This window comes from Lissotriton vulgaris, chromosome 3_2 (assembly GCF_964263255.1).
Source record: "Lissotriton vulgaris chromosome 3_2, aLisVul1.2, whole genome shotgun sequence".
Taxonomy (NCBI): domain Eukaryota; kingdom Metazoa; phylum Chordata; class Amphibia; order Caudata; family Salamandridae; genus Lissotriton; species Lissotriton vulgaris.
In genome coordinates, this window is record NC_141690.1 from 287160945 (window position 1) to 287174173 (window position 13229).

General features: G+C 45.1%; 1 protein-coding gene across 4 annotated transcripts in view; it reads right to left on the reverse strand.

The window, feature by feature from the left end:
• Positions 1-13229, reverse strand: part of LOC147725707 (uncharacterized) — a 175212-nt gene that overhangs the window by 87164 nt on the left and 74819 nt on the right. For 2 of the 4 annotated variants that reach the window (XM_086964385.1, XM_086964386.1), the window contains exon 3: positions 8615-10348. The exons of 1 other annotated variant lie outside the window; for it this stretch is intronic. In XM_086964385.1, coding sequence (XP_086820511.1) covers positions 8922-10348 — 1427 coding nt within the window. In that variant the 3' untranslated portion in view covers positions 8615-8921. Of the gene's footprint in view, positions 1-1610; positions 2531-8614; positions 10349-13229 lie in introns of those variants that run through there. One more of the 4 variants, XM_086964388.1, reaches the window with a different exon arrangement.

The following is a 13229-nucleotide window of genomic DNA, read 5'->3' on the forward strand; positions in this document are numbered from 1 at the left end:
GTAAATCTCTTTGAACAGTCATCAGCGGAGTTCCGCCTCCCCCACCCAGGGACTTCCCTATACAAATAACTACAGTGGGCTTTAAATATCTAGTTAATTTTATCACATCAAACCACAAACTCCGATTTGAACACAACCTGCTCCCACCCTTACAAAGACTGAAGCGAGCTATAAGCTGGAGAGCGCATCCACTCTCACTGTTGGGCAGAGCAGCGCTTTACAAAATTATGTCACTATGCGCTGCAGAACTACGCGCTGCAGAACTACCCGGATCTAGTTCCTGTACGATATTTCAACGAGATAGAGGGCCTGCAGAGAGACCTACTGTGGAATGAGAGACACCATATAGCATGGACTAAACTTGCCCTAAATTGGTATGATGGAGGGATGTCTTCCAGATCTCTAAAAAATAGTATTGGGCTGCCCACCTGGCCGCCATCAACCATGGCACTTACCGTTGCACTGATGACCCAGGTTCCGCTATGGATAGTTTGCTATTGCAGAGAGGGAACTAACACAGGGCATTATACTCTAGACCCCAGCGGCTCCCCTGACAGGGTAGGCTAAGCACTCAGTCCAAATAGGACATGCAGCGAACAGAAACCCAGGGTGGGAGCAGAAACTTACATTGGCGACTCCCCCGTGGGATTCCGAAACACTGGGCAACCTGAGGATCTCGAAAGAGTTCGACAAATGGGATCGAATTGAGATCTCAAAAATAGGAGACCTATGGGTGAAAGGCGATATGATAACGTTTGCCTCACTGTAACAAGAATACAAGCTATTCAACTCCGAGTACTTTAGATACCTGCAAGTTTGTCACGAACTACAGACACGCCTGCAAAGAGGTTCCCCCCCCCCAGAATTCTCGCCCCTCGAGGACAGGCTGCTGGACGGCTACCTACCAACGAAAGCTATATCCCTGACCTATAAAAAATGATCAATAATACCCTTAACCCCCTCCAGCAAACAGGAGAAAAATGGGAGCGAGACGGCCTAGAACTATATGACAAGAGGTGGCAGGAGGCGGTAGCCTCACCAAGGGAAGCAGCAATCTCTGCCAGATTGCGACTCGTCCAACTCAAAATACTGCACAGAGTATACATCACGGGGCCTTGTCTGGTCCAAATGGGTACGACTGAGACGGGAGAGTCTAGAAGGCAATTAGGCCGAGAGGGCACATTCATGCATATTTTATGGGAATGTGAATGCGTTCAGCACTACTGGCGCAAATTACATGATATCACCCAGTACCTAAAAGGTGCCTTCTGAATGTGTGGGATCTTACGGATCTGAACAGCAAAGACAAGATATGGGTCACCCTAGGCCTAATGGTAGCAAAGCGAAACATTGCGCAATTGTGGGGGGCCGCACAATCACCCAGAACAGACATGGACTGGTGTATGTTCAGCGAAAAAACAATGTATGAAGAAGAGGTCTTCCATTTGGAATTATGGAATGCTTACGAGGAAATATCTGTAACCCCTCAAAGGTGCTCCTTATTCATGATCCACCCTCACCATAAATGCTGTATCCAAACATGAACTACTATCCTGCAAATATTAAAACTGTGATTATTAAGGTGATTTTGACTTAATTCCTCTCAAATGTAGACTGAATTGTCAATTCGTTATGTTTAATAAAAAGAACTATTAAAAAAAACAAAGTCAATGTTCAGTGCAACACTGGTGACATCATTGCCGGCTCAGCGACTTGGCTTTGGTTGGTGCTTTGCCACGTGATCCTCCCATGGTGTTTCTCAGACGGCCCCTCCTGCGTTTGGCAGGGGGGGCCTCTGCTGCAGTCTCAGAGGTGTCTGAGGAGTCATTGTCTTGCAACTCACCCCTCTCTGTGGCCACAGCTGAGGTAGTGGGTGTTTCGGAAGGCTGGCCACTGGAGGGGGATTGAGCAGTCATTTGGGCAGCATGTACTTCCCTCAGAACACCCACAAGCTGGCCCATGAGACACACAAGTTGGCCCATTCGTGTGCCCATGGACCTCTGCAGCAGGCGGAGCTCATGCAGTTCTTCTACAACCTGGCCCATCTGTCCCTGGTTCTGTTGATATGCAGTAAGGACACTTTCGACGGTGGCCTGGGCTTCTGTCTTACTGTCCTCATTTAATTGTCCCTCAGTTGCACTCCCACCTGCCCTGCTGACATGGACCTGTGGCATTGGCTGTTGATGCACCCGCACACTATCTCCGGCATCATCAGCTAGTGTGGTGGTGTTGGTAACCACTGAGCCAGGGACAGTGTTGCAGGCAGCAGTGGTGATGGTGGAGGTGGCTACAGCACAGGTCGTTGTAGCAGGGGTTAGCGTAGTGGTTGTCACTGGTGTGTTGATAGTTGTGGTGGTGGTGGTGGGGACAACGAAGCCCGGAGACGGAGTGCGCCCTGGCAGTCCTAAAGGGCCAGGTTGTTGCTCCTCATCCAAGAAACGTAGAGAAGCAGCATTAGAGAGTTCACGTTCCGGGGGCAGAGACTGGCTCTTTTGGTTGGTGTTTTCACCAGCTGTTGCTTGGGGATCTTCTGTTGAACAGAGGTTACAATGTCAGTTATGTGCACTCCACAACCTTGGTGTCACACTTTTGGATGTCACATTTGATACACCAAACATTTTACATTGCAATCACTTGGTATTGGTAAAACATTATCAGCATCATGACATGATATTAAGGTACATACATAACTTGTCATTAGTGTGACATGTAAATAACAACCACGTGACATGTACAGATAGTGTGTTTACAAACACGTCATCATCTAACAACTTGGTGCACATCAACTTTGGTTTATGCGTGGATTTAGCCGACTTTTCAGAGAATCTGTTTCAGCTATGCCAAAACTTAACAATTTGATTATTTATATGTTCTTTCAAATCATGTGGTTTTGTTTGTTTGACAGATTGACCGTGCATATGTTGTGTTCATATGAGCCTTTATGCTTGAAAACCAATGCACTTACACATTGCATTCTGTGCTATGCACGATTGGGCCCTGAATTTATTTCACATGACACTTGCTGGGTCAAAGTGGAATTTCTAGGACAGTTACATGTAGTTAGCGGTCTGCACACTGGATATAACATTTGCATCTATACAGAGTTGACTGACATGTGAGGGATGTGGTAGTCATATGGCTCCATGCATTTTGAGAAGGATGACAGGGTGCATGCACTGTCTATCTCTCTGTTAGGAAGCAAAGTAGAGGGAAATGGCTGCCACATGGTTCTGGGTGGGGGGGGGAAGAGTTCCATCCTGCTCAGCTGTGGGACAAGGGTGCCTGATGGGAGTTGCAGTGCTGGCTGCCTATCCACCCCACCCCCTCCCAGTTGAGATGGCTACCTACCTGTATGGTGGAGGAGAGCAATGAAATGGTTGCCACATGGTTCTGGGTGCGGGGTGTTCCATCCTGCTCATGGATGAGACAAGAGAGCCTAATGGGAGTTGTAGTGCTGGCTGCCTATCCATACGCCCCCCCTCCCTGTTGAGAAGGCTACCTATTGTAAGGTTGAAGAGAGCAATAAAATGGCTGCCAGGTGGCGGTGGGGGGGGGGGGGGAATGTTGAGTAGTGTCTCATCTGCTCAGGTACCTGGGTGGGAGTTGAGTGCTGGCTGCCTATACACACACACACCCCTCCCTGTTGAGACTGCTACCTCTCCCTATGAAGTTGAGCAGAGAAAGGGGATAGGTTACACATGACTCTTGGGTTGGGGGAGGGGTGAGTGTTCAGTCCTGCTCAGGGGTGATGCAAGAGAACATGAGAAGGCTACCTAAGATTGAGGAGAGCAATGAAATGGCTGCCACATGGTTCGGAGGGGTGGGGGGGTGTTCCATCCTGCTCAGCTGTGGGACAAAGGTGCCTGATGGGAGTTGCAGTGTTGGCTGCCTATCCACAAACTCCGCTCCCTGTTGAGATGGCTACCTACCTGTAAGGTTGAGGAGAGCAATGAAATGGCTGCCACATGGTTCTGAGAGGGGGAGTTTTCCATCCTGCTCAGGGGTGATGCAAGCAAGCACGAGAAGGCTACCTACCTGTAAGGTTGAAGAGAGCAATGAAATGGCTGCCACATGGTTCTAGGTGGGGGAAGAGTTCCATCCTGCTCAGCCGTGGGACAAGGGTGCCTGGTGGGAGTTGTAGTGTCGGCTGCCTGTACACACACCCCCCTCCATGCTGAGAAGGCTACGTCTCTGTAAAGTTGAGCAGAGGAAGGGAATAGGTTACACATGGCTCTTGGGTGGGTGGGGGGGTGGGTGTTCCACCCTGCTCAGCTGTGGGACAAGGGTGCCCGATGGGGGTTGTAGTGCTGGCTACCTGCACACATAATCCCCTGGAAATATCGCTAGCTACCTTTGAGGTGAATTGGAGGAAGGATATGTGCGACATATGTTGGGAAGAGTGTGGTGTACGTAAGTGCATTAAGGTCTTGAAAAGTTAGCTTTATAGTTGTGCAAGACAATACATGGCAGTGATATGGGATACATTTGTTAGCACTTACCAGCCTCCACTCCCCCGGGTATTCCTGTGAGACTCTTAATGCAGGATGGCAAGCACCTTCTCCTCCCATTCAGTGAATGTTAGTGGTGGAATGGGAGGGCCACTGAGAGTCCTCTGAGCCGCCTCATGCTTCCTGTTGGCACGGTATTTCACCCTGGTCTTGAGGTCATGCCACCTCTTCTTGATGTCACGCAGTGTGCGCAGGGTAGTCCCTACTGCATTGTCTTTGTTGACTACCCTTTCCCACATTTGATTTTTTCTGTTTAGTGTGGTCTGTTGCAGCATGCTACCAAACAAATGTGGTTCTACTCTGATTATTTCGTATACCATCACTGACAACTCACTGTCTGTGAATTTGGGCATTTTTATGTGTGACATGGTGTGTGATGTGCAAATGTGTGACAAGTGCAGGTGGAAAGTTGGTGGTGGAGATGTGTGAGGTGTGTGTTGGAAGTGTATGTGTGGGTAGTTGTGACAGTGTGATGTGTGATGATTTGCCTCTCCTTTCTCCTGTGTGGTTTGGCCCTTCACAGCTGGAGTTGTGCAAAGGATGCGGGTCAGGGAAGGGGTTGGGTTTATACTCAGCTATGTGGGTGTGTCCAAATGGTTGATTCATGTCCGGTGTGTTCTCTATGTTGACCTGGGATTTGTATCTTTTTAAATGCCATTGGGGTGCGTCAAATGTTTTTGAAGGCAGCGGGGAAAAAACACTTGGAAGCATTTTGGTGAGGTTGCATTAGACTGCCATTCTTCTTTCCGCGCGCCAGCAGCGGTCTGAACACAATAATCATTTCGCCAGCTCAGCCATTCATCTTTTTGCGTGCCCGCAGCGGTCAGAAGACTTATCCCACTTGCTGTGCCATCTTATCATAATTTCACTAACGGCCATTCTGCTTGTGGCGCGGCCTTTTTAGTGTTTTCCGAAGCAATTTTTTTCGTCGCAGTCGGCTTTTGTGATTTTCAGGATGGTGCAGGCGGATTTTTGTGAAATTCGACTGCCACGGTTGGATTTTTCAGTCATTGCATCGTAATGTGACCGCTGTTTTTGCAGTGGAGCATGTGGGCATTTTTGTCTGCAACCACTGCGGTCGGAGGGCTTCTCTGTCCATCATCATAATGACCCCCATAGTTTTTCAACTATACCATCCTATTTGGTCATCAAACATTGTCTACGAACAGCATCCTCTATCCGGCCCACGTTATCTACAGGTGTAGATCACATTAAACTGGTCTAATAAAAATCTAATAATAATTCGGTTTAGCAGCACTGACCATTAACAGCAATTTCTGCAAGCTTTCCACATTATCATATATTACATTATATGTATATCTTTTTTAAGATAGAGGCAAACAACAATTTATCACATATAGTCCTTTGAGTATGCCAACTGATTGGGTCATCAACTGTTGCCTATGAAAAGCATCCTCTACCTGCCTGCGTTACCGGGGTACGGAGGACTGAGTCAGCACAAGACGCAGACAGGACCGCACAAAGGTATTCCTCCATTATAGTGGCAGTGGCATGCTTTGCACCCCACGCTTAAACTGCCTACTACGCTCTTCTTTGCTCCCCACAAACAGAGAGAGTCCAGCCGTCCATCCCCTGATGGAGCAATATCATCTCCTAACTGAGGTACTGGTTTCTATCACGATTCTATATACGCCTACTTACATCATTAGGCTTAACGCGCGCAAGATTACAGTTGTAACTTTTACCAGCACTAAGCGCAAACATTTTGCCATAATAGATAACGAGCAATTACTGCATTGCCAGCAAAAACCATACGTTTGTTCAGTTTCCCTTCTCTTAGTAGTACTTAGAGACCTTATAGTCCACCACTTGTCCTCACATGCGCAACATAACTGCTGTAACTTCTACCAGCACTTTGCACATTAGATGCATATTTTGCTTTATAAGATGAGCATAACTATCAGGTTGCCCACAGTAACAGTACATTTGTCCGGTTAAACTTCTCTTAGTAGCACTTGGCAACCTTATAGCTGAAAAGCATTGCAATTTAAAAAAGCACCACGATTTGCCCCACTTAGATCATAGCGACTAAGTGCTCGTTTAGTTTACATGGTCTTTTTCCTTTTCCTAGTTACAGATAATGGCCTAATGGCTGTCCCAAAACTCAAATATGCCAGAATAGGAGGCGAATCGATCTCAGTTAGGGAGGTAAGGGCCTGGAAAAGCCCTTCCTCTCACACTTAGATTGGCTCAGTCAATCGAGATTTTTAAGATAAGACTCAAAACCCATTTGTACAAACTCTGTTAGTAGGCACCTGACTGATTTCTTTACCTTTCTCTCCCCCTGACAGTCTGCTTGTATCCTACATCCCGCACCAGGATACTATTTCAGTAATTGAGCGCGCTATAAAAGCCTTTAATAATAATAAAGATACCAATGACTTCTAGAACTTACAAGTGAGCGAACAGGTTCATCCCTGCAGAAGAGTAAGTGTACTACTCACTCCTACATGCCACTGCACAGTAGCGTGTCTACTTGGTCCTGAAGAAGGCCCGGCGACCCGATTGGGCACTAAGGGGCTGAAACATGTCAACCAGCTACAACCTTCAACAGGTGCTATAGAATAGTAACCCTTCTACTTTGCACCACTCTTTGCTTTTAGTCTTACCCTATCCTTAAGAAAATAAAATCCATATTGACAGGCGGAGAACCAAGATATAACGCACCGACGGTTAATTCGTGTATGAGGGTTTTTCAGACCATGAGACCCAAGACCATGGTAACACACAGGACATGTGATTTATTCCTCATGGATTTTGAATATACTGGATGGAAACCGAATGAATCCCAGCTTCTCTCTCCCCCTCTTGATCCAAAGAAGTGTATTAATACTCTGGTATTGATTTTAATACCTGGGTATAATTGGCAGTATAATATTCGAATTTAGTTATGCAATGAAATGTAAATCTTTTTTTTTTTAAGAAAGTAACACCCACCAGTGGGGACGGGAGAGGGAGTGTAATAGTGCACAGGTAATAATTTTAATACCCGAGAATTAAAGTTTTTTTTTTTTTAACGACTACAACTAAAATAAGCATTAAAAGAAAAATGTAGAGTTTAAAAAATCTTTTTTTTTAACATTAGAACATAGTGTAACACTAAATAATCATTTTTTGACTAAGAATTTTGATTAAAAAAACATGTTTGCAAATTAAACATTTTTATTAACAATAAAAAAAAATATTTTTAGAAAAACACAAAGTACAAAATGTATTAAACATACATTTAGATTTCTTTACATAACAGATCATATTGTTTTAAACCTTTCCCAATGATTTCAAATGGAAGAAATTGTCCTTTTTCTATTTTTACACGTTTGTGCACCTGTTTAGACAGTTGGTGGATCATCGCGGTCAAGATCGGAAGCAAGGAAGATCTTCGTCCAGGTAAGCACAATTCAAGTTATTTATCCAAGTATATAGGTGTCCATCTCTAATGTAAAGAAGGGGGGAGGAGGTAGTTAGAGGATATGTTGTAATTTTGTAAATGAATATTTTTTTTAGCTACAAATTTATTCCAAAACAGGTTGTGTTCACGTGCCCTCGTCGCGATAGTTGCCTTTTTTCAAAAACAGGTTTAAAATTGTAGACAATAAAAATGTACTTCTACAATTTTAAACCACTTTCTAATGAAAGTGATTTTCAACTTTTTTTGCAACGCATTTTAACCCCTTCCATGCTGATGACGGCCCCCATCCGTCATGCATTACAGTGCTCGTGTGCTGATGACGGCTGGGGGCCGTCGTAAAGCCATTGATTCTTTAAAAGCCTAGCACACGAGGAAAATCGGCCCAGCATGGAAGGGGTTAAAAAGGATTACCTTCCCTTTTTTTTTTTTAATTGGCAACACTTAATAAAGACCATGTGCTGTTCTGGAGTAAAGCCAATTTAGTTGCCTCTTTTTTTAAGGGCTTTTTTTGACAAGACTGCTTCACTTTGAATTCCAGGATTTATTTTTGGGGATTTAAGACAATGGTGTCACATTTTTGGGGGGAATACTCCAGTTTGACAGCAAAGGAGAATCCAAATTTGAAACATGAGAAGATGACGGGCAAAGAAATAAACTGCAGGATCTCCTGTTTGGATTTCTTTTTTAGATTGTGAATAATGTTTTAGGATGGAGGAATTTTTTTTAAAGTGCTTTTTTGGGGGGGGAGGTGTTCATATGGAACTAATGTGGATTTTTTTTTTACTGACATGGGATTTTGCTCAGATGGATACTCATGGTGACAAATGGATTTAAAAATTCACCATGAGTTGGAAAAAAGAAAAAAAAAAAAGACTACTTCTGGTAGGAACCCCAACATTCCTTTAATTTAGAAGAAAAAGAAATTGCAAAAATTCCAAACCACTTGCTTTGTTGTTTAAAAACCGGCAAGTAATGTGTTAGTGTTAGAAATGTAATATGTAAGCAATACTGTCAAGGTAGTCTGAAGCCACCATCAATGAAAATTCTTGAATTTTACCCAGTAGTCTTTCAGACATTTCGTTACTTTTTTTAGACACACGTGGATTTAGGTTACCCAACAGTGATTGCGCAAGCCTCAATTCCTGGCAACCTTGTTCCTTCTTCAAAATTTCCAGAAAATTATAGAAATTTGGGTGAGGTTTACCTATTAATTTGTTGAAGGAATTGTGCCATCCCTCAATGGAATTGTTAGTTTTCACACCACCTTCTAAGCAAGTCGCGTAGCAGTTCCACCATTCAATAGGAAACCTTGGCTTCCTCCTGCAACCAGACCTGCATAGACGGCCAATCCACGTATCTTCAAAGTAATTTAGTAATTGAGCCAATTTCTCTTCATTTTGGGTAAAAAAATCTGATTCTGTAATTGAAGTGTAGAAATCATCCACACTGCCAGGTGGTACGAAACATAATGCAGTTAATTTTCTTAACTCAAATTGTAGTTTGCTGCTTGACAAATACTCCTCAACCAAGGAAGATTTTTGTATTTTTCGCCAAAACGCATGAGAAAAGTGGAAAAAACATCCTTGAATTTGGGTATCAGGGTATAAATTAGTGACTGTGTTAATCATTGTCAATTCAAAATCTATAATTACTTTTGCAGGACTTTTATTCAAAATTTTAGTTTTGATCGCTGTTAAAAATTCTGTGTATGTTGAGGAATTTTTGTCAGGAAGTAAAGCATACACCAGAGGAATAGTTGTGTTATTCTTGATGGCATGAATAGTATAAATGTGGGTGAATGGATGGGGTGTTGATTTAAAACTTCCATCCATCATCCAAATTGGACTATTCTCCAGGGTTGCTAGGTTATGGGTAGTGCTAAAAATTAAAATTCTTTTTTGTGGGTTTTTATTGTCATGTAGGAGAAAAGGTTCATTGGAGAAAGTTACTGTTAGGTGAGGGGGGATGTTAATGTCTTCATAGGTTTGGGGGGTTACACAGTGGGGATTGTTTGCCAGTTTTTGCCTCTGAACCATCCTCCTAAGGTTGACGACAGAGGGCATGCTGCCAGCAACATGAATGGGAATATTTTGTGCAACCTCTCTTAATATTGCACCACAGGGTTCATCGGAGGTGTGTGCAAGACGCTTAATTTGTTGAACATTTTCCCTTACTTCTATTTCCATTGCAGAGGCAGAGTGGTTATGCTCTGTTGTCCTAACAACGGTATCTTCCAGTGTAACCGCTCTGCCAGTGCAATGGGAAGAAAAATATTGCACACACCTCCAATGACGTCTGGGTTCAGTCATTCTATCCTTACAGTAGAGATAGCCATCATATTTGAGAAGCTGGTTCCCTTTACGGGATTGAACATAATTTGCTTGTCGTGGCGACGCCATTGTTGGTAAATCTGTGGAAAAAAGAAAAATTGTTTAAGTATTTGAGTTTTAAAATTTTGCAAAATGCTCATTGGTGTTTTTACTGCAGAGAAAAAGATGTATTTGTTATTTGATGTATGCTGTGGAGAAAAAAAACAGTTAATAACCTGTTGGGAAGAAAATATTTTGAGTTCTTTATAATAATTCTTATTTGTAAAGCACAAACATATCATCTATTTTAGGGTTTCGAGGTGCTGGGGGCCGTCGGGGAGATTAAGTGAGCTATTGCACCAAAGTCACATGATGCTGAGCTGCCGCCAGCAAAGGGGATCGAACAGCGAGTCTCATCCTCCGGAGTCAGACACCCTGGCCGCTGCGCCACAATTTTACCCCTGTAGTTTTGTTTTGTTATTTTTACAGTATGGGTTAAGGTTTTGAATAATAATGTTTTAGTTACCTGAGGTTGATGCGGTATTTGCTTATCGGGCGAATGTAGAAAAGGTTTGCTGTCCTAGAATATTCTGCCGCAGGTGAAGAATTTGACACTTCTGGATTTGTTATATTTCTGCGTTATAGAAAGCTGGCTCTGTATATACTATACCAAAGTAAAGTACAGTGTCCAGGGGATCCCCAGGGGCTTTACAGAGGTTACAGTAGGTAATGCCTTACTCTCTTCCGTGGTACTGTGGATCAGCAGTCAGGCTTATCAGACGGCTGTGTTAAGCATTTGTTGTACACTCAGGCAAGAAATGATTACAGACACTCAAAGACTAAATTCAACACCAATTGTTTTGCATAAAAAGTTATTACTTAGTTATTTTATTCTAGAACCAAAAGGAACTCAGTTACAAGGAGGTAACAGTTTTTAATAATAGCAGTACATTTCAAATACAGTAGGTATTGTGTTGTAAAAGGCATAGAAATACTGTACAGGAGTATTAAAAAAATAAGTTGGTAATGTCAATCAAACAGTAGCAACCTTAGCAAATGTAATAGACATTTAGTTCAATAGGCAGAAACGCAATCCTAATTAAGGAAAACAGTGAGTACTTGACGTACACATTCAGTCTTCATGGGTTTAGACCAACACCGAGCAAGGGTCAGATCAAGGTAAGTACTGCACCAAGAGCAGCGCTGGGGCAATCATGCTCAGAGGTCACTGAGCCGAATGTTAGTCAATGGAAACCGTAGGCACCCACCAGAGGTTCTGTTTGCATGTAGTTTCCCACGTTTCAGGGCACAGACTCTGGGGGTTAAAGTAAGCACCAAACATACATCACCAGCAGCACAGGGTTGGCTGGGTGCAGGGTACTAATCAGCGTTGGGCGCCCAATGCAAGTGAATAGGGAATCTAGGTTGCACAGAGGCTGCAGGCTCGGACCAGGAGGCTGGAAGAAGGTGGCCAACAGCTGGGCAGGTAAGTTGAGGTGTCAATGGATGCCCGAGCAGTGTCGGCAGGATGCACAGGTGCCTTTTGGTGTTGAATTCTCTTTACAGGAGATGGCCGCGGTCAGAGGGACCCTCAGTGAAGAGGCAGCAGGAATCTTCCTGGAGTCCAGGAGAGGTCACCCTCCAATAGAGTCGAGGTCTGGATTGCTTGAGGGACTTCCTTGAACAGGTGAGCAACTCCGACTCGGATTGTGGGCATCGAGGGCGGAGTGGGGAGTAGACGTGGATCTGGAGTCCTCGCAGTTGGTTTCTTCTGAACAGGGCAGCTGTCCTCTGGGGATCTGTCTTTGTTGAAGAGTGGCTGTCTTCCTCGAGTTTCTGGAAGTCGCTGGCCACAGGACAGACGTCATCTCCGCAGGTTCTTTAAGCTGGAGACAGGCCGGTAGAGCTGGGGCCAAGTCAGTAGTGGTCTTCAGGCTCTTCTCCATCTCATCTTTGTCTTTTGTATGTTTTAGAAATCTGAGAATCAAGGTTCAGGGGTGGCCCTAAATATTGAATTTAGGGGTGTTACAAGTACTGGCAGGTAGTAGCCAATGGGCTAACTGCCTTTAGGGTGACCGCATCCTTTGCATGCCCCCTCCCTTTGGAGAGCGGGCATAGCCCTAATCTGATGGCTAGAATCCTCATACCCAATATGGAGGATTTTCCAAGGAGGGGTTCACTTCCGCTCGGGGCACCTTAGGGGTGGTCCTGGCAGAAAGGAGACACACCGCTCCTGCTAATTTTCCTGCCAACCCTGCAGCCACAGGTGGGGCTTTGTCAGGGCAGCGGGCATCCCCACTACCTGGAGAGGCCCTGGCAAACATAACAAAGGGCAGGAAGCCTTTGAGCCTCACTGCCCTTGAATGCTGTTAATGCTTTGGTGTAGGTATGAAGTACCTACACCCACAGCAGGCTTTGTTTCTGACCGACGAAAGCACCAGGCTTCCACCTCAGGGGATCATAAACATGTCTGTGCGTGATAAGTTGGTCAATTACACACAAGCGAGTTGGACGTTTTTCAGGGGGCATCTCTAAGATGCCCTCTAAGTGCATGTTGTAATAAATCCAACACTGGCACCAGCGTAGGTTTATTGTGCTGAGAAGTCAGATACCAAACTTCTTAGCATTCAGTAAAGCCATCATGGAGCTGTGGAGTTCGTAATGACACTCCCATCCCATTTACTGGGGACCACTGCGACCACTGCGCCTCTGGCCTGGTTGCCCCCTCGCTCCTCCGCGCTCCTGCTCCAGGGCCCCTTGCTGTGCTAGTTCTTCACCGACGAGAGAGCGGCGCCCCAGCCGCCGCCCGCTCAACCCGATCCCGTTTTCCCGCCGCTTCCTGCCTACGGACCCGCCCCCTCGCCAGTCCATTGGTGGACGCGACCCCGCCTCCCAGCTGACCCGCCCTCCCGGCACCCCTCTTATGTCGCCCCCTCAGCGACCGCGCAGCGGACACGCGCAGCGGGAGCGCCGATTGAGCGC